At 44.4% G+C, this 21,332-nt stretch overlaps 1 protein-coding gene across 4 annotated transcripts in view; it reads right to left on the bottom strand.

Annotated features, from left to right (window-relative positions):
* The window catches only part of PDE1C (phosphodiesterase 1C), a 1,852,914-nt gene that overhangs the window by 1,506,810 nt on the left and 324,772 nt on the right, over window positions 1–21,332 (bottom strand). For all 4 annotated transcript variants that reach the window (XM_078688253.1, XM_078688254.1, XM_078688255.1 and 1 more), the window contains exon 3: window positions 304–469. In XM_078688253.1, the coding sequence (XP_078544379.1) occupies window positions 304–469 (166 nt within the window). The remainder of the gene's footprint in view (window positions 1–303; window positions 470–21,332) is intronic.

Raw genomic sequence — 21,332 nt, 5'->3', positions numbered from 1 at the left:
CTGTCAGTATTCTCACTGTTTATAACATGATTGGCAGTCAATCTAAAGAACGTATATGCTATGTATTTCACATTGGCAAGAAATCCTGTTATCACTTAATTGAAAAGGATATGTTGACTCTTAATCATTCTAAACATTAATGTGGCGCATTCATTTAATACAAGAATCCTGCAAAGTATTTTCTAGCTCACACAATACAAACAAAATGGCTCCAGTAAAGTTACCCCCGGGTAAAACTTACTGGCCAACCTAGCTTTAGCAGTAGCGTATGCAAATAAACATATGGGTGCAAAGCCACCAAACCTGATGGATGTTTTCGCTAATGCATCAGGACTGTCCACTTGCGGCAATTCATCAGCCAGAATTTCTTCTGGACTTCTGGTGTCATTGACCATTACAGGTTTCGGTTTCTCTTTCAAGTTAAGTCCACCCATGATGGTGTTCCATAGACAGTTCTGTGACTTGGAGCCTAAAGAACGAACAACCAACAATATTAATTTGTTAACAGTATTATTTTCAGGTTTGATATGGACGTTTTTTGTGATAAGATTATCAGTGGCCTCAGTATGTTCTGTATCAGGAGTGTTTTAACAGAAATATTTATACAAAACATGAATGAAATACGAGCATTTCTGACTAAGAAAAAAAAATGATTTAATATTAAAAGGAAGTATAATTCTAAAACCGATTTTCCTTAAAAAGTGACACGATATTCTATTTGATGTGAAAGCATATTTTGATAAGGCCATGCTAAATCTCTGGATAAATGACTGCCTCATTTTAAGAGCTTAGGCAACTCACCCACACTTAATTTGTGTGACTGGTTGCAGGTGGTGGGCACCTGCACTTATTTTTTCATCTATTGCAAAAAAGAGAAAGCAGGAAATGGAGAATGGAGGTGTAGAAACATAGGTAAATAGATATAGAGGGAGCAAGCAGGGATGAAACACCCGACATGCACCAGATAAAGAGACAGCAAATGCAGAATGGCAGAAAAAAGATACAGGAGGCGAAATCAAAATTAGGCAATGCCAGCATTTGACAGCATCAGTGGCAGACTCCTAAGACTCTGGACCCCTGCACTTACTTTCTGTTTTTAATTAACCACCAAATTCGGCGAGGAGTTGAATATTACTACTGTGTGGCTTTCACAATTAAATATGCTATATTACACTGTCTATCTCATTGTTTGAAAAGCTCTGCAGAAATGAGGGCCATTTCATTTGCAAAACCGGATACCCTCACATTGTTGAACAAACTTTGGGAATACCAGAAGGTCTCACTATGGCAATGCTTTGAGGATGATGCTATTGGCCTTGTTAACCCCGAAAACCTTTAAAATGTACCAATATTGGCAAAACTAATACCAGCAAATGGACGAGGAAAAAATAGAAAACAATGTAGTCTATACTTTAAAAATGGCCACCATATTGCAAGATGCAACATGCATGGTGTTGTTTTTTATTGCGTCATGCAAGACAGGGGCCATCTTGCTGTGCACAAACACTGCTGCCCTGCCCGGCTGGTGCACCTGCAGCAGCAGAGGAGTTTGGAAACTTGCACTGATGTAGCCGCATGTAAATCTCAGCGGGAATGCTGTGCCTCTAATCTGGCTGCACTGCTTCTGCAGCCTGGCATTCTCTCGAGAACAGTTTCTTGACTCCTATACACAGGAGTTTACCCTGTGCTGCTGGCACTGCCAGGTCCACAGTACCTCTCAGCCCTGACCTGACCCTCATCAGCTCTGTGTACTTGCGGAGCACGTCAAGCATCTGCCGCAGCCGGCCTGGCCACAACTCATTAGAAATGTTTGGTGGGTTACTGTTGAACTTGAATCTCTAGGCAGGATCACCACCAAACGTTTTGCCTTCACCCCTCCAATTTTTCTGAATTAATCTTTTTTTTGTCTTAGGACTCTGGACACTTTGCCACTGCTGACCAGACCTAAAGTGCCTGTGCTTACACCCTAAAACAGGGTAACATTTTGCTTACACCTGATTGGAATATTTATTGGGTATACCATATACTCAGGGCATATAAATTAAATGCTAATAGCAGGTCTGCAGCACTTATTGTGTCACTTAAGTAGCCCTTAAAACATGTCTCATGCCTGCCATTAGAGCCTGCCAGCAGTTTTAAACTGCCAGTTCAACTTGGCAATACAACCCCTTTACCAAGCCTAAAACTCCCTTTCTGATACACACGAGTCTCCCCTAAGGTAGGGCATAAACTGCTTTTAGGGCAGGTTGTATTGTAATTAAAACATTGGACATGTACTTTTACGCTTTAAATGCCATGGTAGTGAAGGACTAGTTTGTTTTTCACTACTGCAAGGCCTACTTCTCCCAAGGGATAACATTGGGTTATCTTATTAAAATTAATAAGTGATAACTTTTGGTTAGGAGCAGGTAGGAGAGCCATGTTTGGTGTCTGAGAAATTGTAATTTAAAATCCTCTTTAATGATAAGTCAGAATTTAATAAACACAACAAGATGATGGACAGAGTGTTGAGACCTTTTAAACACTCACTCCCAATAAAGAGATCTGGGTTGAATACATTGTTCTTATGATCACTATGCCACCCTAGATTGGACCCAGCCATATCTAAATCAGTCTTGACCCTGCTCTCCATGGGGACAGTCCAGCCCAAACTACCAGGCTAGGTCCTTCTTGGACCAGAAACAAACATCCTGGGACCGGTTTCGGGCTCTAACCCCTTCATCGGCCAGGCTAGCCTGAATCCAGTATCACAGCGAGCAAGGGACCCACATCTGCGCATGCCCATGGCCACTTAGGGCAAATACAGCAAACACAACAACATGGTGAACGGAGTGCTGAAACGTTTCAAACTCTCACCGCCAATAAAGAGATCTGGGTTAAATCCATTGTGATAACCTGAAACAGGTCCATATCAATTTTGGAGCACATCTGTATCTGAATATACAAAACTCTGCAATCTCAAATTGATATTTGTAAACTATTTTTCTAAAAGCAGATTAATTTTGTGAAGGAATGAAGATTATCTGCTGATTTGCTTTTGTCAGATTACTCACTCCACTTGGAGTTGGAGAGAAGAATCACTCTTTCGTTAGCCCAGAGGAGAGAAAAGCAAGGGGCTTAATTGAGGTTTGGTGGGTTGTAGTCTGTTCCACTACGTGAGCAGAGGGATGTACTCCACTTCCCTGGTGGACTCAAGGGGCTACAAATCTCCATCGTTAAGAATCAGAATTTTCCAAAACATTGTTGAGATTCTTGAGAAGAATCCGGGATGTAATGGGTCTTTACCTAAAACGTGGGACTGGTTGAACCCATGTGGAAAGACTGCTAGTGCTTGGAAATCTACCTGTTGTTTAACAAGAGGGGAGCAATTAATCACACCCTGGAACCCAACACTGCCAATTGTCTGTTGTGCCTCAAAATCAGACTAGCATCAGACTACACCACAATAAATCAGTGTGGAAACTTTTTTGAATTAGGTATAGCAAGCACAATTTTACCATAAACTGTGAACAAGAAAGCAAAGCCCTGTAATACTGCAAGACAGATGGTATAGAAATATAACCGTAGAGTAATCAATGGAGAGAGCAAGGGTTTTAAGGGGCGAGTCCCGTCCCCAAATATGTAACCAAGAAAACAATGTGGACTAGCCCACTATGTGGAGGTAGTGGAATATCAATTAGTATTCCAGGTCACTTGTGAGTGTGGCTTTTCAGCTGGGCACAATAGGTTTTTGTTTATAAACCCCTCACACACCACCCTGGTTGGTGTCATGCTTCATCATCGGGGTCCAACCAGGCAGCCGAATGCCGCCTGGTTGTGCTTCTACGCCTGACTGCAGCGGAGCAGGTGTCGTGCAACAGTGTGATGTGTATGAAGGTGAGTAATAATATGCACCTCTGGGGGTCCTTACCCAATATTTTATTCGTGGCGGCCCGGGGTGTAAGTTAAAAATATGTGATGCAACTACAAGTAGAGAAATTACGACTACTTAGTTGACTAGGTGTTGGCGGTCTACATGTTTCAGTCCCTGAGGAAAAATTAGCGGGACTTTCTTCAGGACCAGGAAGAGGTGAGTGAGTGGCAAAAAGTAGTGCCACGTGTGAAGAACTCCTGCACACGCGCTAAGGTGTGTGGAAAAAGATAAAAAGAATTAAAAAGGTGCGGCTGTGTTACTTACAGGCACTGCAGGTATGCGAGAAAAATTTTCGCTAGAGGTTCTAATCCAGAAGATCGGGGCGCGGGGAGAGGCTCTCCCGTGTACGATTTGATTGTTGGGAGTCCTCTGCGGAAAACCTAGTCTGGTACCCACGGCGTCCCGGCTGGTGGAATACTAATTGATATTCCACTACCTCCACATAGTGGGCTAGTCCACATTGTTTTCATAGAAATATAACCACCAGGTCCTGCTACTACTCCAACAAGACATTTTTCATGATCTCAAATCACACCTCTACTGAAATGTGCTTGACTAATCTACTGAATTACACCCATGAGGTATGTGAAAGCTCTGGTTCCTAATCTCTTTGGATCTGTACATGTTTACCTCATTGCATGTCTCTTCATTGACTACCCTGTGTAGTAATTGTATCAGTTAGACAACTCTCCTATGAACTGTCTTTAGACAGCATAAAATGTGCCCCTCAAATCTAGACAATACTCCATGTGCAATGGTCTTCAAACTTTTAAATGTCGTGCCAGCTTCATTTAAAAAACAAAAATCATCTGACTCCCCAGAGAGCATATTTTCTTATAATTATTCAATAAAAATGGCAGTTCTGGATATATTTAATAAGTCAACTATTAGAGTTATGTTCAGTTATCCCTTTAAAAATGCAATCAAATGAATAATTGCCAACATTCTATGGCAGCCAGGTCTCCCTAAAGATAGCCACGGTATGATCCTCTATTAGAAATAGGAGGGAGGGACTTTGAAGGTTATTTAGAGCCCTCCTCTCCCCTCATTTTGACTCCCGCTCCCAGCCCGACATGACTGACAAAAGACATTGCTGAAGTCCTATTACAGAATGGCTCACTGACTGTTTTCTTTCACTAAAACACTGCACTGTTTTCAGCATTTGTCTCTGTTCCCAAGTGTAGTGTCCTCCCCAACCAGGGTACCCGCCAATGACTACACCACACACAGAGCCTAGTATTACACGTCTTTATTCTTCTGCGTGTAACTACGAACTTAATATTCTTAAACCTGCTTTCATTGCATTCCACTCAGACACCAACGTCACACCTCTATAGACTCCATTAGGAGCCAAAAGTGTTCTGTCATAAAACTCACAAGACACTACATCTCCCCCTCTGTTAGATAAAAATTGCATTTTTCACAAATCAGTATATAAATATGAATGTACAATTACATCTCTTCAATCAACCTTCTTTGCACTTTAATTATTCGACCTGATCTTGTTATTGGAAGCTGTCATCTTCAGTGTCAGAAATGTTTGAAGACAGTGAAGAGATGAAAGCAGTCACTGAGTTTTCAGTTTCAGTTTTTCCTTCACCATCTCCATCAGAAGACCGATGAATCTGATACTGAAAGTGAGAAGAGTCTCTAGTAACAGTATTTCCCGGACACTGGGTAGTCTCAATATGTCCTTTGGTGGACACTACATGGAATGATTCAGAATCATGTGGAGCATCAGGTTTCTTCCTTTGCATTTGTCGGGCAATCACTAGATCACCGCTTTTAAACTCAAAGCTCTTTGCATTTTGCCTCTTGTCTACATAGGCTTTCATTTTCTGCTTGTTAACCAAGTCCTTTGTATGAGTTATGTTCTCATTTCCTTCTCTTTTGTTGGTCCACTGAGGTAACTTTGTTGTTATTTCTCTTCTGCATATCACATTCGCAGGACCTTCGCCCATGGCCGAGTGAGGTGTTTGAACAATAGGCTCGGAGGGTGGAATTTAATACAGTTTTTTTCTGAGCCTCTCACGAATTTCATGCTCTACTGCTTTCTTTAGCGTACTCATAAAATGCTCAACAAGTCAGTTGACCAGTGACCATAAAGGTGTACTCTTCTGATGCTTTATGTTTAGATGTTCCAGGAAATCCTTGAGTTCTCGACTGTTAAAAGACGGGCCATTATCAGACTTCAAAATGGATGGAACGCTCCATGTTGCAAAGATGCCATTTAGTCTCTCAATGACACACTTGTGTGTTGTGTATGAGAGATCTTTTATGAATAGAAAAAGTGAGTACTCATCCTCAAGTACCATTAGATGATGTCCATTATTGAGTGGATCAAATAAATCAATGGCTATTTTCTCCCATGCATGCTTAGGGAGTTCTGACATGTTTAGAGTATGCTGAGTAATAGTTGTAGAAAAGCAGTTGCATAGATGACAGACCTTGAGTTCCTTTTCAACCCTCTCATCCAAATATGGAAACCACACTCAGTATCAGAGAGCTCTTTTGGTGGCAACCATGTCCTTCGTGAGCTACTTCAATTATTTTATGTTGCCGGCTCTCCAGAATTAGGATTCTCGACCCTCACAGCAGCTAGCATATTTGATTTTACAATTAAATTAATGTAGGTTTCAGATGTTTTGGCTGGAGTACCTTGAATAGGCACTGAGGAAAAGTAGTCAGCAGGGTTTTGATCCTTCTCAGGACGTTGCACAATGGTATAATTGTATTCTTGTATTCGTAGTCCCCACCATTTAATACGAGGCGGCATCAAGGCTTTCAGATTGCCACAGATAGTCAGTAAAGCTTGATGATCAATATCAGCATAAAAGGCTTTCCAAACAGGAATACATGGAAATGTTCACAAGCATTACAACGGCAAAACTTTCTTTTCTCAGGTTGTGAGTAAGCACGTTCTGTCAGGGACAAACTTCTACTGACATGTGCCACAATAGCCTTTGAGCATTTAGGAGTCTGCTGTGCAAGGATAGCACCTAACCGGACTGGGCTTAAATCAACAACAACATCTGTATGAAACTTTGGATTGAAGTAGGCCTTTTCAGCAGCAGTCTGAATGGCTTGTTTGATTTTCTTGAAACTTCTCTCACATTCATCTGTCCACTTGAAAGAAACATTTTTCTTTGTTAATTCTCGTAATGGACCACTTATAGTAGCAAAGTCTCATGCATATCTTGAAGAGTAACAGGCCATACCAAGAAATTAACTTATCATAGAAACATCATGAGGGGGATCAGCAATTGACAGGGCTTGTACTTTTGCAGGATCCTGTGTCATATCCCCACTTGAAAAGAAATGGCCAAAGAACTTTGTTGTGGAACTCACAGTTGTCTGCATTAAAAGTCATACTTGCATCAGTAAGTAAACAACGTACTTGTGTGAGTGCTTTATCATGCTCCTCTGTGTAGCTCCTAAAATCAATATGCCATCGCTATAATTGAATGCATTCACAACAAGCTGAATGACACAGTGAATTACATCTTTTAACCCCTTTAGAGCTTGTAAATAAACCTCCCCAGTGCTGCGCTGTCCATTGGAACTAGTGCTGAATGGACGTCCAACGGTCGTGCGCAGCACTGGGGAGGTAGTGGCCGTGACGACCGTTGGCCGACGGCAGCAATTAAGGGGTTAAAAGTTCTGAAGCCTATGACACACCAAAACTGGGTCTCTTTTGTATCAAAATGGACAAACATGTTCAGAAAAGGTTATAATATACCTGCAATCTTCTTCTAGTTCCAAATGATGATGACCTTAATTTAAATCAAGGAGAGAGAAGACCTTTGCACCATTGCTTTGTTATTATGTCTGCAATGTGTGGACCTGGAGGTCAGTCTCGTTCAATAGTCTTGTTTGCTTGATGAATGTCAATTTATATGTGTACACCTCCTTTGCTGTCCTTTTTGGACACTTCCCACATGGGAGAATCCCAGGGCATCTGACTCATTGAACACTCAATAATGTCATGCTCAAGTAACAAATCAAGTTCCTTTTCAAAAGCATCTTGTAAATGGAAAGCGTTTCGCCTATGACTCTGAGGGGAAACATTGTTTACAATGAAGTCTTAACAGCGAATGCCTTTACAATGAAGGTGTTGCAAGGAAAATGTCTTAACTATAAATGTTTTTACAAATACATGTTTTACCACGAGTATGCCTTTACCACGGATACCTTTACATTGAATTTCACTGTAATAGCATGAATGGGAAAGGCAAACTAAAGGTGAATGTGTCTGTGTGTGAGTAGCTTTATGGGTAAGTGTATGGCAGTGCAAGTGGCAGTATGGGTGAGTGAGTGGTTATATGAATGGCTGTATGGGTGAGTAAATAGTTGTGTGAGTGGCTGTAAGAGTGAGTGGGTTTTTGAGTAGCTCTATGGAAGAGTGAGTGGTTGTGTGTGTACTTATAACTGTGAATGGGTACGTGAGTGGTTGTTATGAGAGGGTGCATAGGAGTGAGAGTGGTTCTGTAGATGATGCGGATGATGTCATCAGTGATGTCATTTGAGATGTCATCAGTGATGTCATTTGAGATGTCATCAGTAGTGTCACTGACTATGTCATGAGTGATGTAATATGTGAGGTCATAAGCAGTGCATTGCGGGGGCGTAAGTTATAGATAGGTCAGATAAGTATAAGGGATGAATTTCTCTGGCTTTGTACAAGTGACATGTGAGCCTTACTATAACATCTGTGTATCCTCTGGTGTTTTAAGTGGGAAAAGTGGGGGGGGGAAATATATATATATATTTATTCATAAAATAGGGGTTTACACTTACCTGTAAAATAGTTACATTTTTGTGGTAAAGGCATTCGTGGTGAAGGCATACTCATGGTAAAAAAAAGTTGTGGTAAGTAACGTTTGTTGTAAAGACGCTGTTGTGGTTCCAGTGTCGTTGTACAGGCATTAGTGGTAATTGTCCTCGTTATTACATCATACATCCTCTCTGAGCAACATGACAAACATCCTCATTAATCTGCAACTTTACTTTCATAGGCTTAGGCTTTCCTGAACCATGAAACAACAAAGGGCATTGACTTAATATTTCACAGTGATCATTCATGTTGTAATTCACAGAAATCAGTCCCATATTAGTAGCAGTACTGAAATTGAACAGACAGGCACTTGATGCTGTACCTTGAAGCACATACATGGACGCTTACATCTTCGTTTTCTTGTGTTTCATTGTCGCTACAAATGAACCATGACTTTTTATGGGTGTCGATGCAGCCCTAGTGTACACTATGGTTTTTGATGGCAAAGTTAGGGCAATGGAGTTAATTCATTGTATTTCTCTTCAGGCGTTATATTTTTCGATGTATGCCACGTCGATGATGAAAGGTGTAGAGCAACCATTTATTTTCAATGTAATTTTCTGACAATGATTGTATGACTTTAGTGCTTTGGCATGTCGACTTTTCCTTGACTGACATTTTTCCTCACATCCAGCCAGTCCGACATGCGCCCGTTTCTCAAAGGTAAACACAGACATGCACAACCATCTTTCTCATTTTCACTTGATATTGATGCAAATTAATTGTTTGACGATGATATAAATAAGGATCGACCTCATTCAGTGTCAATTAGCCTCAAATGATGTTGCCGTTTGGCATTATGGGTGTAAGTCAAACGTGGCTTCTGGAATGTTTTGGCCGCCATTTTGTGTTTGCACTGTGCCACACTTACTTTTCCTCCTCTTTACAAACCGTCCTCTTTCCCACAGACTTTACATATTTGTCCAATGGTGGGACATTTACCTTTGATACTGGTCAACTACATTCAATGTCGATTGGCCTCAATTGATGTTGCCACTTGGCCTTGTAGGTGTATATTGAACATTGCTTCTGGAATGTTCTGGCTGCCATCTTGTCTTCACAAGGTGACACACTTACTTTTTCCTTCGCTTTACAAACTGCCTCAAAATGATTCTCTTTCCCACAGACTTTACATATTTGCCCAATAGCGGAACATTTACCTTTGTCTGGAAATGAAAATCCACATCTAACATAAAACTTCTTTTTACATATGGACATGACTTTGTGTCCTTCAGTCTTTTGCTTTGTCTTATTTTTAATACCTGTCAGAAATGGGGGTCTCTAGTTGGCAAGCATTTGTGAACACGTACAGTAATACATTGAAAACACTACAAATGAACACTACACCAGTTTAGAAAAATAAGTAGTCTTTATCTAAACCAAACAAGACCCTAACAACAAAAATCCACAATACCATACTAATAATATGATTCTTAAAAGGTATAAACAGTTCTGTTCCAAGAAAGCGTGGGATGCAACACTTTTACACAACGTACCTTGAATGCATCGAAAAAGGCAAGCAAAAAGAGTCGCAGGGAAGGTGATGCGTCGGTTCATTACACTCAGGGAAGGTGATGTATTGGTTCCTTGCTCCGAGGAGGTAATGCGATGGTTCCTTACTGCTGCACAGGGGAGGTGGTGCGTTGGTTCTTTACCAGAGAGGAGGTGATGTGGCCGTTTCGTACTGCGTGGGGAGATGATGCATTGGTTTCCTACCGCGTCCCCCAGTTGCAACAGATTTGATGCTTCGATGCAATGCGTGGTGATCCAACACAATGCGATGCATGAAGACCCGGGATGCACTGCAATTATTTCAGCCACGTCCCCTCGATGTGTCAGTTCTTCTGCAACAGAGCCTGCATCAGTCTCAGTGCGGTGATCTCAGACGTCGGAGATCGGTGCACAGGATTCTTCGCACGGCAGACACGTAAGCCGCGAGCAGGCGATGCATCGAATCTTCGGCGGTGGGGATGCGTCGGAAAATTCTTCTTGCACCGCCGCAATGTGTCGGAAACAGGCGATCCATCATTTTTCACAGTACATGCAGTTTCTAGTCCTAAAACAACCTCCAGATGTCCAGAACACTGGCAGGCACCTCTCAGCAGGTGAGAACTCCCAGCAAAGGAGTTCAGGGGGACTTGGGGTGACACAGCACTCAGCAAAGTCCTTCTCCTTTCTTTGGCAGAAAGTAGCAACTGCAGGCCAACACCCAACAGCAAACAGTACAGGGCCAGTATACCTCCTCAGTTTCTCCAGCTCTTCTCCTTGGCAAAGGCTCCTCTTGATTCCCAGAAGTGATCTTTGAAGTCTTTTCTAGCCCTGAGACTTCCAACAGTAGGCAATCTCTACTTCAAGCCCTTAGAGAAAACTCTAACAGCAGGATGATGAAAGCACAGTCCAGTCCTTTCCCTGTTTAAGACAGAAGCAAACGCTGCAGGACAACCCCAACAGCACACTGCACAGGGGCAGTACTCCTCCTCCAGCTTTCCCGGTTCTTCTTCCTGGCATGTTCAGCAGTAATCTAAAGTTCAGGGGTCTGGGACCCACTTTTTATGGCACACATTCCTTTGTTCTCTAGTGGCAGAGAAGCTCTTTGCCCAGCCAAACCCAGTTCTGTCCTCTCTGGTGCAGCTGCCTGGCAGGAGGTGGAGACAGCATTGTGTAAGGCAGACAGGGCCTATTCAGTTGCAAGGGAAATCTCTGCCCACTACTCTAAATGCAGACCGGGCCTATCCAGGTGCCAGTGAAAACTCCACCCACAACTCTGAATGGAGCCGGGTCTATTCAGCCTAGCACTGACTCATTCAGGAAAGGTAGGACACCCATCAACCCCCCCCCCCCCCCGGTGACCGTCTGAGAGAATGCACATCCTCAGCTCCTGTCACTCCAAAGCCAGACAGTCAGTACACAAACCAGCTGAGGCACACACGATGGGTAACAAGAAAATACCCACTTTCTAAAAGTGGTATTTTCCAAACACACAATATAAAAATCATCTTAACTAAAAGATGTATTTTTATATTCTGAGTTCAGGCTTACTAAACTCCATATTTCTATCTTGTCCCAATGGAAAGTTATATTTATAAGATGTTATGTATAAACTCCCATTCTATCCTATGGGACAGATAGCCTTTCAATAGTGAAAAACTAAATTGACAGTATTTCACTATCAGGACATGCCACACACTTCAGGGCATGCCCTACCTTTCCCATACACTGCACCCTGCCTACAGGGGTACCTTGGACCTACCCTAGGGGTGACTCACATGTACGAAAAGGGAAGGTTAGGTCCTGACAAGCGGGTGCACTTGCCAGGTCAAAATGGCAGTACCAAACTGAGCACAGACACTGCAGTGGCAGGTCTGAGATACCTTTACAGTGCTACTTCTGTGGTTGGCACGATCAGTGCTGCAGGCCCACTAGTAGCATTTGATTTACAGGCACTGGCTCTCTCAGTGCACTTTACTAGGGACTTACCAGTAAACAAATATGCCAATCATGGAATCAACAATCCATGAGCACAATTTACAGGGAGAGCATACGCACTTTAGCACTGAATAGCAGTGGTAAAGTGCCCAAAGTCATAAAACCAACAAAACCAGGTCAGAAACAGAAGTCCAAAAAGCAAAATGTCTGGGGATAAACCCACTGGACAAGCCAGGTCTAACACAACCCCCTTCCAGCCTAAAGCCAGGGTAGGCTAATCAATCCCTTGATATACTTCGATGCTTGAGGCAACAGAACCTAGATCTGACCCACAACACCAAGGCACGTTCTGGTTCTACGCCTTTCTGAACCCAGTTGGATCCCTCTGTCCATACTCTCAGGGCCCACTAAGCTAACCCATTGGGAACCCTTCTCTTCACCTGCGGACACCATTTGTGCTACACCTTACCTTAGCTTGCTCACAGGTGTGTCCCAACAGGCAGACAGTACTCACATGGCCAACACAGTGGTGTGGCCCAGTCCACCCCTGGGGTGTGAGTCATGTCCCCCTCCCAGAGGCAACTCTGTCCACCAGGACAGGAAGCCACAGTGGTCACTGAGAGTTGTCAGAGATGAGACCCAGACCTTATGCCTCTTAAGACTCTCAAACCTCTGTGGCATCAGAGAGTGGGTTGAAGTAGCCCCTGATGCCTGGAACCTTTTGTCCACTCTCCCTGCTGTACTGACCCACCAGCCCAGGGTCTGTACCCTGAGACTGGACAGGGGACAGAGGTGGCCTCCCCACATCGGATCCTCCTCCTTGTGGCTCTGCACCTTCCCACCTGGGGCAGCGCCCCTTCCAGAATTGTCAAGTTACCTGTGGCAGGTGTCCTACACAATTCACCCACCAGTTATGGGGTTCTATCCTGCAACTTGGATCCCAGCCTAGGGTCTATACCCTTAGACTAGGCAGGGGTCAGGAGTGAGGCTGCCCTCTCCCTGCCCCCATACTGGGGCCCTGCACCCTCCCACCTGGAGCGGTGCCCCCAGAAGACAAAGTGGTAGGGGCACTGTTAGCAGTTGCCTTTTCCTCCAGGTCAGGGGGGACACCCTGAACCTGGCCATCCAACCTAGGGTCTATACCCTTAGGTTGGGCCTGTGCCTGGCAATCCAGGACTTCTGGGAGAGTACACCAACCACCCCCCACCCCCAAGGAAAACACACTCCTCTGGAGCTGTGCAAGAGTTTGCCTGGCACAGGTATCCAGCCTCCTATCCACCTGACAGAGCATGAAGACCCTCCAGGCCAGAGGTGGCCTCACCAGGGTCAGTCCTGGATGCTCTCACCTCAGAGCTGCAACCCCTGACCCACTGGTCCTTCCACTGGGGACTGCATCCCCCCTCACCTCTCTCTCTGGACTAATGCCCTCTCCCAACTGGAGAGGTGCTGCCAGACACGCGAGCTGGTGGAATGCTAGTTACAGCAGTCTCCCCCAGCTCAACAGACACCTTGGAATCCCCCTCAGGGGATGACCTCTAAGTACAGACCATCCATCCTGGTGCTCCCTCCTGGAACCAATCAGGCCTTGGACAGGGTCATGGGCACCTCGGAACATAGCCCCCTCCCATTCCTTCTCCTCTGAGACAGGACATGGGACCCTACACCCCTCCATTACTCTGGGACCTATCTGGGCCACCACAACCCTCCCCTACCTCACTTGGTTGGGGAAAACCTGAGCCACCTCTTCCAGGATCACCCCTAGATGCTTCTTCACACCCTCTGGAATCCACCACAAGGTCTGCCTCCTGTGTGAGCTCCCTGGCATCCGAGAACTCACAATCCACCAGGTGTTGGCATAGCTATATGCTCTCCAACAATTGAATGACACAGACCCTCCCAGGTGTTAACCAAGCTAACCTTTGCCTCACCATCCAATACCTCGCACAAGTACCCCATGTCACTCTTCTGAGACTGGCAAGACAGTGTCTGACTGTCTTTGTCACTCAAACCAAACTCTTCTGGGCGGTCTCCACTCTCACAGACCAGGACTTCTACCATGGTGGAACCTCTCTCCCTGACCTCTCATCTAGAATCAGTAGAGTGTCCCTCCTACCACTAGGAATATGATCCCCTGTGCCGGTTTCCCAATCCACCTTAGGGACACTGAGCATCACTGGAGCCACCTCATAAACCCGAAACCCCTGGTGTATGTTAACCTCCTCCTTCAAGTCAGGCGTCATATCTCTGGGTGTGTGTACATCTTCCTCATAACTAGATAACACCTTTTTGCTGCCGCCATCTGAGCTGGACTCTATACCTTCAGCCCAGCCAAGCTCACTTCTTGAGCTACACACATTTCTTCTTCTTGGGCTAAGGCCCTCTTGTCCTCAGTCTCTTGTGCTCCTCATCAAGCTCTCTCAGCCTCTACTCACAAGCTAGAAGCCAGCCATCTGTTTCTGCCTCTCCCTCACTTTCAGCGAAGTCCTCCTCCTCAGACTCCTCTGGTAGGGTTAGCCCCCAGTGGGGTAGCTGATACTGAAATAGGGCTTATTACACTTGGCACTATTGGCGTGGGTCTCCCTTCAATTTTTTTGCTGTTGCCTCCTGTGTTTTTGCTGGTCTAGATGCTTCGGGCACTTTGCCACTGCTGTTTAGTGCCAAAGTGCAAGTGCTCCCTTTTGTAAATTGTTGTTATGGACTAGTGATTCCCTGCTTGGTTATTTGATTTACTTGTCAGACCCTAGTACAGTGTACCATGTGTGCCCAGGGCATGTAAATCAAATGCTGCTGGTGGGCTTGCAGTACTGATTGCGCCACCCACAGAAGCAGTCTGTAAAATGTGACTCAAGCCTGCCATTGCAGGCCTGAGTCACATGGCACATGGCAACATGGCAGTCTGGGACTGCCATGTTGATTTGGCAAGTGCACACACTTGCCAGTCCCCAAACCCACCCTTTTTGGCATGTTAGTCACCCCTAAGGTAGGCCCCAGGTGCCCCTGTGGGCAGGGTGCTTTGTATGTGAAAGGTAGGACAAGCCCTGATATGTGTGGCATGTCCTTACATTGAAATACTGCCAATTTCATTTTTTACTATTGCAAGGCTATCTGTTCCCATAGGCCAGAATGGGTAGTCAGCTTATAACATTTAATAAACATAACTGACCCTGGGAACAAGATAGGAAAATAAAGTTTAGTATGCCTGAACTCAGAATGTTAACGTGCATCTTTTAGCGTGGGTGATTTTTACATTCTGTGTTTGAAAATACCACTTTTAGAAAGTAGGTATTTTCTTGCCTAACCATCCAGTGTGCCTCTGCTAAGTTTTTGTATTGCATGTCTGGCTTTTGAATGACAGGGGATAGAGTAGGGCAGCAGGTCCAGCAGTCTGATAAGTCAGGGCTGGGCCGAATGGAAGTGGGATGAATTTAGAGTCGGGGAATGACATTCCATTTAACCTGCCTGGGCCAGGTCTGCTTTCAACAGTGCTGTCTCCACCTCCTGCCAGGAAGCTGCACCAGAGAGGACAGACCTGGATTTGGCTGGGTACAGACACACTCTGCCTTCAGAGAATAAAGGATTTCTGTCTATAAAAAGTGGGACCCAGACCCCAGACTTTTAGATCACTTCTGGAAATCAACCTTTGCCAAGGAGAAGAGCCTGAGAAGCTGAGGAGGAATACTGCCGTGTGCTATTTGTTGTCTGAGGTTGGCCTGCAGTGGCTGCTTGCTGCCAAGGAGAGGAATAAAAGGACGTTGCTGTTTGCTTTGTCACCTGCTTGAAGAAAAGATCTCCAAGGACTTGAAACAGAGCTGCCTACTGTTCTGAAGTCTCAGGGACACAATGATTTCACCACCAGCTCCCCTGAATTTCCTTGCTGGGAATTCCAACCTGCAAAGAGGTGCCTGATGCTGTTTAGGACCACTAGAGACTGATTGTCACTGGGAGCTGGAAGATCGCCACAACGAGGAAGAAGCGTGTCGCATCCCCACCAATTTCTGATGCATCGCCGAGCCATGGAGAAGAAGCATACCACATCCACACCGGGTCAAGACATATCGCCGAGAAAACCGTCGCAGCACCTGCTGTGCAGCTGCAAAAGTTCACGCATCGTACCGGATCGTCGCAATGAGCCGCCAGTTTGATGCATCGCACTGGATCGTCCCAACGCATCCAGGCGCCATCTTGTCGCATCGTAAACAGAATGCAGTAAGAAACAGACACATCCCCTCCTCTCCGGTAAGGAACAGAAGCATCAACTCCACCGAAGCAAGGAACTGGCGCATCACCTTCTCTGCGACCCTTTTGTTTGTTTTGCGTGACGCATCTAAGGTACTTTGTGAGAAAAGTGTTGCATTTGCAACTTGCATTGGAACTGAACTATTTCTACCATTTAAGAGCCTTATTTTTAGTACTGTATTGTGGATTTTTGTCGTTTGGTATTGTTTTGGTTTAGATAAAGATTACTTATTTTTCTAAACTGGTGTGGTGTCCATTTGGTGTTGTTTTCACTGTATTACTGAATGTGTTCACAAATGCTTTACACACTGCATCTGAGATACGCCTGTCTGCTCATGCCAAGCTACCAAGGGGGTGAAGAGGGTTTTTTTTAGAAGTGCATCCCCCTTACCCTGACTAGAAGCAATGGTCCCTATTTGGACAAAGGTACCTACCTCTGCCAACTAGAGGCCCCCATTCCAACAGGGCTGCCTCTAGATTCTCCCTGGACCTTCTCTTCACAGGCAGCCCCCTTTCCATGCAGAACACACGTAGCTCCCTCATCGTATAGATGAACATGTGCCAGAAGTAAAGTTCCATTTTGTCAAGAATTCACAGGTGCAACAACTAACCAGAGTCTCAGTATCAAAAATAGTTCAAGGAGGACTTCAGAAAACAGAAAAAGCAGTATGTGGTCACGTAATGGTCTGCACTATACTGGTGATGTACACCAACCACTGTATGTACGGCACAAATGCAAGTCCAGATCCCACCGCTGCCACCAATGTTAGAAATGTGGGTCTCTAGTTGGCAAGGGTTTGCACCTTTGTGCAAGTAGGGACCCTTCTTCCTAGTCAGGGTAAGGGGGATAAATTGCTAAAATAACCCCTGCTCACCCCCTTGGTAGCTTGGCATGAGCAGACAGTCTTATCTCAGATGCAGTGTATAAAGCATTTGTGAACGCATACATTAATACAGTGAAAACACTACACCATTTTTGAAAAATAAGTAATATTTATCTAAACCAAACAAGACCAAAGCGACAAAAATCCACAATACAGTACTAAAAATATGGGGGCCGATTCACAGAACTAATCTGAGACAAAATCTTAAACTTACTACTTTTAGTATTCACAGAAGGCACTTACGATTTTTGGTATTCACAGAATGCACTTACGACTCCTAACTTTACATCCGTACTTTGGCCAAAATATCCGCACACGGACACGGACCATACTCTCCACACCGGACCATACTCTCCGCACCCATACCACACTCTCCTGCTAGGACCATGCTCTCCGGCTCGAGCCGTAATCTCCAGCTGGGACTGGATTGCAATTTTTACAAAAAGGAACACTAGTAATGTGTGATAAATGGCAGAGGAGATCATGAAAAACAGTTTGGGTAGGGAAAAGGGTACGGCCAGACACTACATCATAACCCAGAAAAGTTTGCATCAGTGATGCATCAGTTTCTTACTGAGTCCCCCAACGATGTGACAGACTTGATGCTTCAATGCGATGCGTGATGATCTGGTAAATTGAGATGCATGAAGACCAGGGATGCACTGCGGTGATTTCAGCCGTGTCCTCTCGATGCGTCTGTTCTTCTCCAACAGGGCCTGCATCAGAATCAGTGTGGTGATCTCGGAAATCGGAGATCGGTGCACAGGATTCATCGAACGGCAGACACTTCAGCGTTCAGCAGGCGCTGCGTTGAGTCTGTGATAAACCAGCTATACAAGGCAGGTCTAACAATACCCATGGCTGATTCACTATGGGCACCTCTGATGAATGTCAGCAGCTTGTCGCTCAGCATGCTCCTCAACTCTGACAGCCAACAAAATAGTCTAAATGAATCTGACAACCATCCATCAATACCTCTAAGACACATAGCTACCTCGTCATTAAATTAATTGAATTTACAGTGCTTGATGAGTGTATTCAGTCTCTCCACAAATTCATCAATAGTTTCCCCAACTTTTTGGCATTCTTGACTGAAAATGTATCTTTCGTAATCAATATTTGTGATTGGATTAAATTTAAGATTCAGCGTTTCTTCAATTTGAGGGTATGTGATTTTTTTTATCAGTTAATAGCATTTTCTTTGCGATTTCTTTCACATCATCACAGCATGATTTTTGAGATTCTTGATCATCTTTTTGTTATAAGTCTGTTCCAGTGCATCAATTAAATCATCAAATGTCTCTATCCAAGCAGTCCATCTATCGCCAATATTTTGCTTTTTGGCTGTATTGAAAGGTGGTGGTGGTTTCAGTAAGGCCGCAGCAAGGTAACTAGTTATGGGAGTGGCTCACATCGAGGTTGGAGCTCCTTTTGCTGTCGGCTGGCCATTTGAGCTTGCTTCCTTTGCTTTGTTTCTAAAGCCTTGCGATGGACCGGCCTCAGAGTCATCATGGACAATCAACAAAACTGTGACCTCCTCCTTGGTCTCCATCAGAGCCCTTCACTTTTTTGGAGACCTCTGGGGTTGTTCTGAGCCATCACCTGGCAGCTTTGGTGGTTGACCACTTGAGGTATCGGACAGCTCAGTAAGCACAACTCTTGTGCTTCTTCTTGGGTCTCCTCTTATTGAGATACTGGCAAGTGCAATGATAATATAATTCTTTCTTACTTATTCTGTCAGCTAGTGCTTCTATGTATTCTGTTACTATTTGACTACTGCAGTTTTAGCGCTTTTTCCTGTATGAATAGGTAACCGCCTTTTGCAGTATTGATCAGTATAATGTACAACTTTATCTTGCGTGGCAGCGCGGTACCTTTATGTATGGCCTGACCAACAGGTCCTCAACCATCGACGTGTAGATTCTTTGCAATAATTTCATTGTCTTTACCTGGTCTACAGCAGCTGGAACCGTGCTTTGACTCCAAATGCATGAAACGTTGATTCCGAACTTCAACAGCAACACACGTGGCATGTATGAACAGTTTGCTTGGACCACTGCAAACTCTCTGGGAGAGCACGGTCAATCTTCGGGTTACTTATCCCATATCTCGTCGCCATTTCTAGCGTCCTTCCGAGCAAGGGTACCCACCAATGACTACAACACACACAGAGCCTAATATTACATGTCTTTACACTTCTGCGTGTAACTGCAAACTCAACACTCTAAAACACATTTTCATTGCATTCGGCTCTGACACCTATGTTACAGCTCAACAGAGTCCGTTAGGAGCCAAAAGGGTTCCATCATCAAACTCGCAATACACTACATCAAGGAGCAAAATAAATGTTCCTCTTGGCCAGAGCCTGGAGGAGCCCACCCAACAGTATGAAGACTTCCCCCCTAGTGTCACATCACCTTGCTTTATAGAGTGGTGACAAAATATAGTTTCCTCTGTTAGTTAAACAGTTCAACTTGCAAAGCAATAGGGTATTGGTCATCACTATCACAAAGTGACATTGTTTTCAAAGTTGTGGTTAATACTCTTGAATCTTATCATACTGTATTCTCCATCTTTAATTTATTGAGTTGCTTTGTGTAAGAACTTGGGTTATTAGTTGAGAGTTGGGGAGAGAATATGGCCTAACGGCTAGGGTGGTCGACCTTAAAGCCAGGGAGCCGAGTTCGAGACTCGTCAGGGACGCTCAACATCCTGTGATTCTGGGCAAATCACTTAATCTCCCGGTGCGTTACAGAAATGAGTGTGTCCATCTGTAATGCAACAGGTGCTCATGTAAAGTGCTCTAATACCTCAGGGTCGAGTTCGCAATATATAAAATCCTGAAAAAAAAGAGGGATGGGAACCTTGCTCAAATAATATACACAATTCTTGCTAGGGTGAACAACAAAAATCACTGAATTAAACCTGCGATTAATCCGCTGGTAGCTTGGGAAAAAAGCAGTCAGGCTTAACTTATAGGCAATGTGTAAAGTATTTATACAGCACTCAAACAATATTAAAGTGAAAATGTTACACAATAAAAATCTAAATTTAGAAAAATAGAGTAAAATATAATAAATAAAATGGCAAAAAAAAGGAGAAAAACCCAACCAGTAATACTGGAGTTATCAATTTTTAACGTTTCAAGTAAAAATAAGGCCAAAAAGCACAAAATGCCTTTTGCAGGTATCTGGTCGAACTGTACAAGGTCAAGGTCCCAAGTTCAGGCTGACCGCGATGGACTGCATATCGGATACATGGACCAGAGTCATCAGGTGAAAAATTAACCTTCTCTAAGTCCACGCAAGGAGCCACCACTGGAGCTTCGTGTTAGCTGGAGCTGCAAAGAGATTGTTGTTGATGCAAGGAGCAGACGCTGCTGGAGCTTTGCACTGTCAGGAGACGCCGGTCATCACCGTGTGGCATAAAGAGCACATCACAATGGGAACTTCGCATTAGTGGGAGACACAGTGACCATTGCTGACCTGAGGAACTGGCTCAAGGTTGCGAAGAGTGCCAAACTTCAGAATTTTCACCTTTAACATAGTTGAGAGGCAGGAGGAGTACACTCTATTGCCAGCAAATGGTCCAGGATCTGGAGGGTACCTGTTGGGGATTAGGTCTCACTCTAGCAGATGCCAGCAACAAGGTTCATTCAGGTCCAGTTGGTGCTGGTCAGTTGCAGGAAAGACCTGTGGAAATTTCTTGTGTCTCTGTGGCTCAAACAGGAGGTCAGCAAACTGTCCTGTGGAGTCACTTCTAGGGATCCTGCATTCAAGGCAATTAGGTCCACCTTTCTTTCTCCAGACAGCAGGACAGTTCTTCTTCTGAATCCCACAGGTCCAGGAGTGTTCTGATGAGAGGTTCTGAAGGTGCCACATTTATACATAGTGTCAGCCTTTGTATGGAGGGCTATCCCTAGCCTACTGCCAAACTGCTCCCCCGTCCCCTGGGTTTGGCTCCAAATAGTCTAGGTGAAAAGACAGGGGCAGGCCTAGTGTCAAATTCCTTTGTGTGTGCTGCATGCAGGATCCTTTGA

This window comes from Lissotriton helveticus, chromosome 4_1, assembly GCF_964261635.1.
Source record: "Lissotriton helveticus chromosome 4_1, aLisHel1.1, whole genome shotgun sequence".
Lineage (NCBI taxonomy): Eukaryota > Metazoa > Chordata > Amphibia > Caudata > Salamandridae > Lissotriton > Lissotriton helveticus.
The sequence above is the reverse complement of the archived record's forward strand: the minus strand, read 5'-3'. Positions and strand labels throughout refer to the sequence as shown.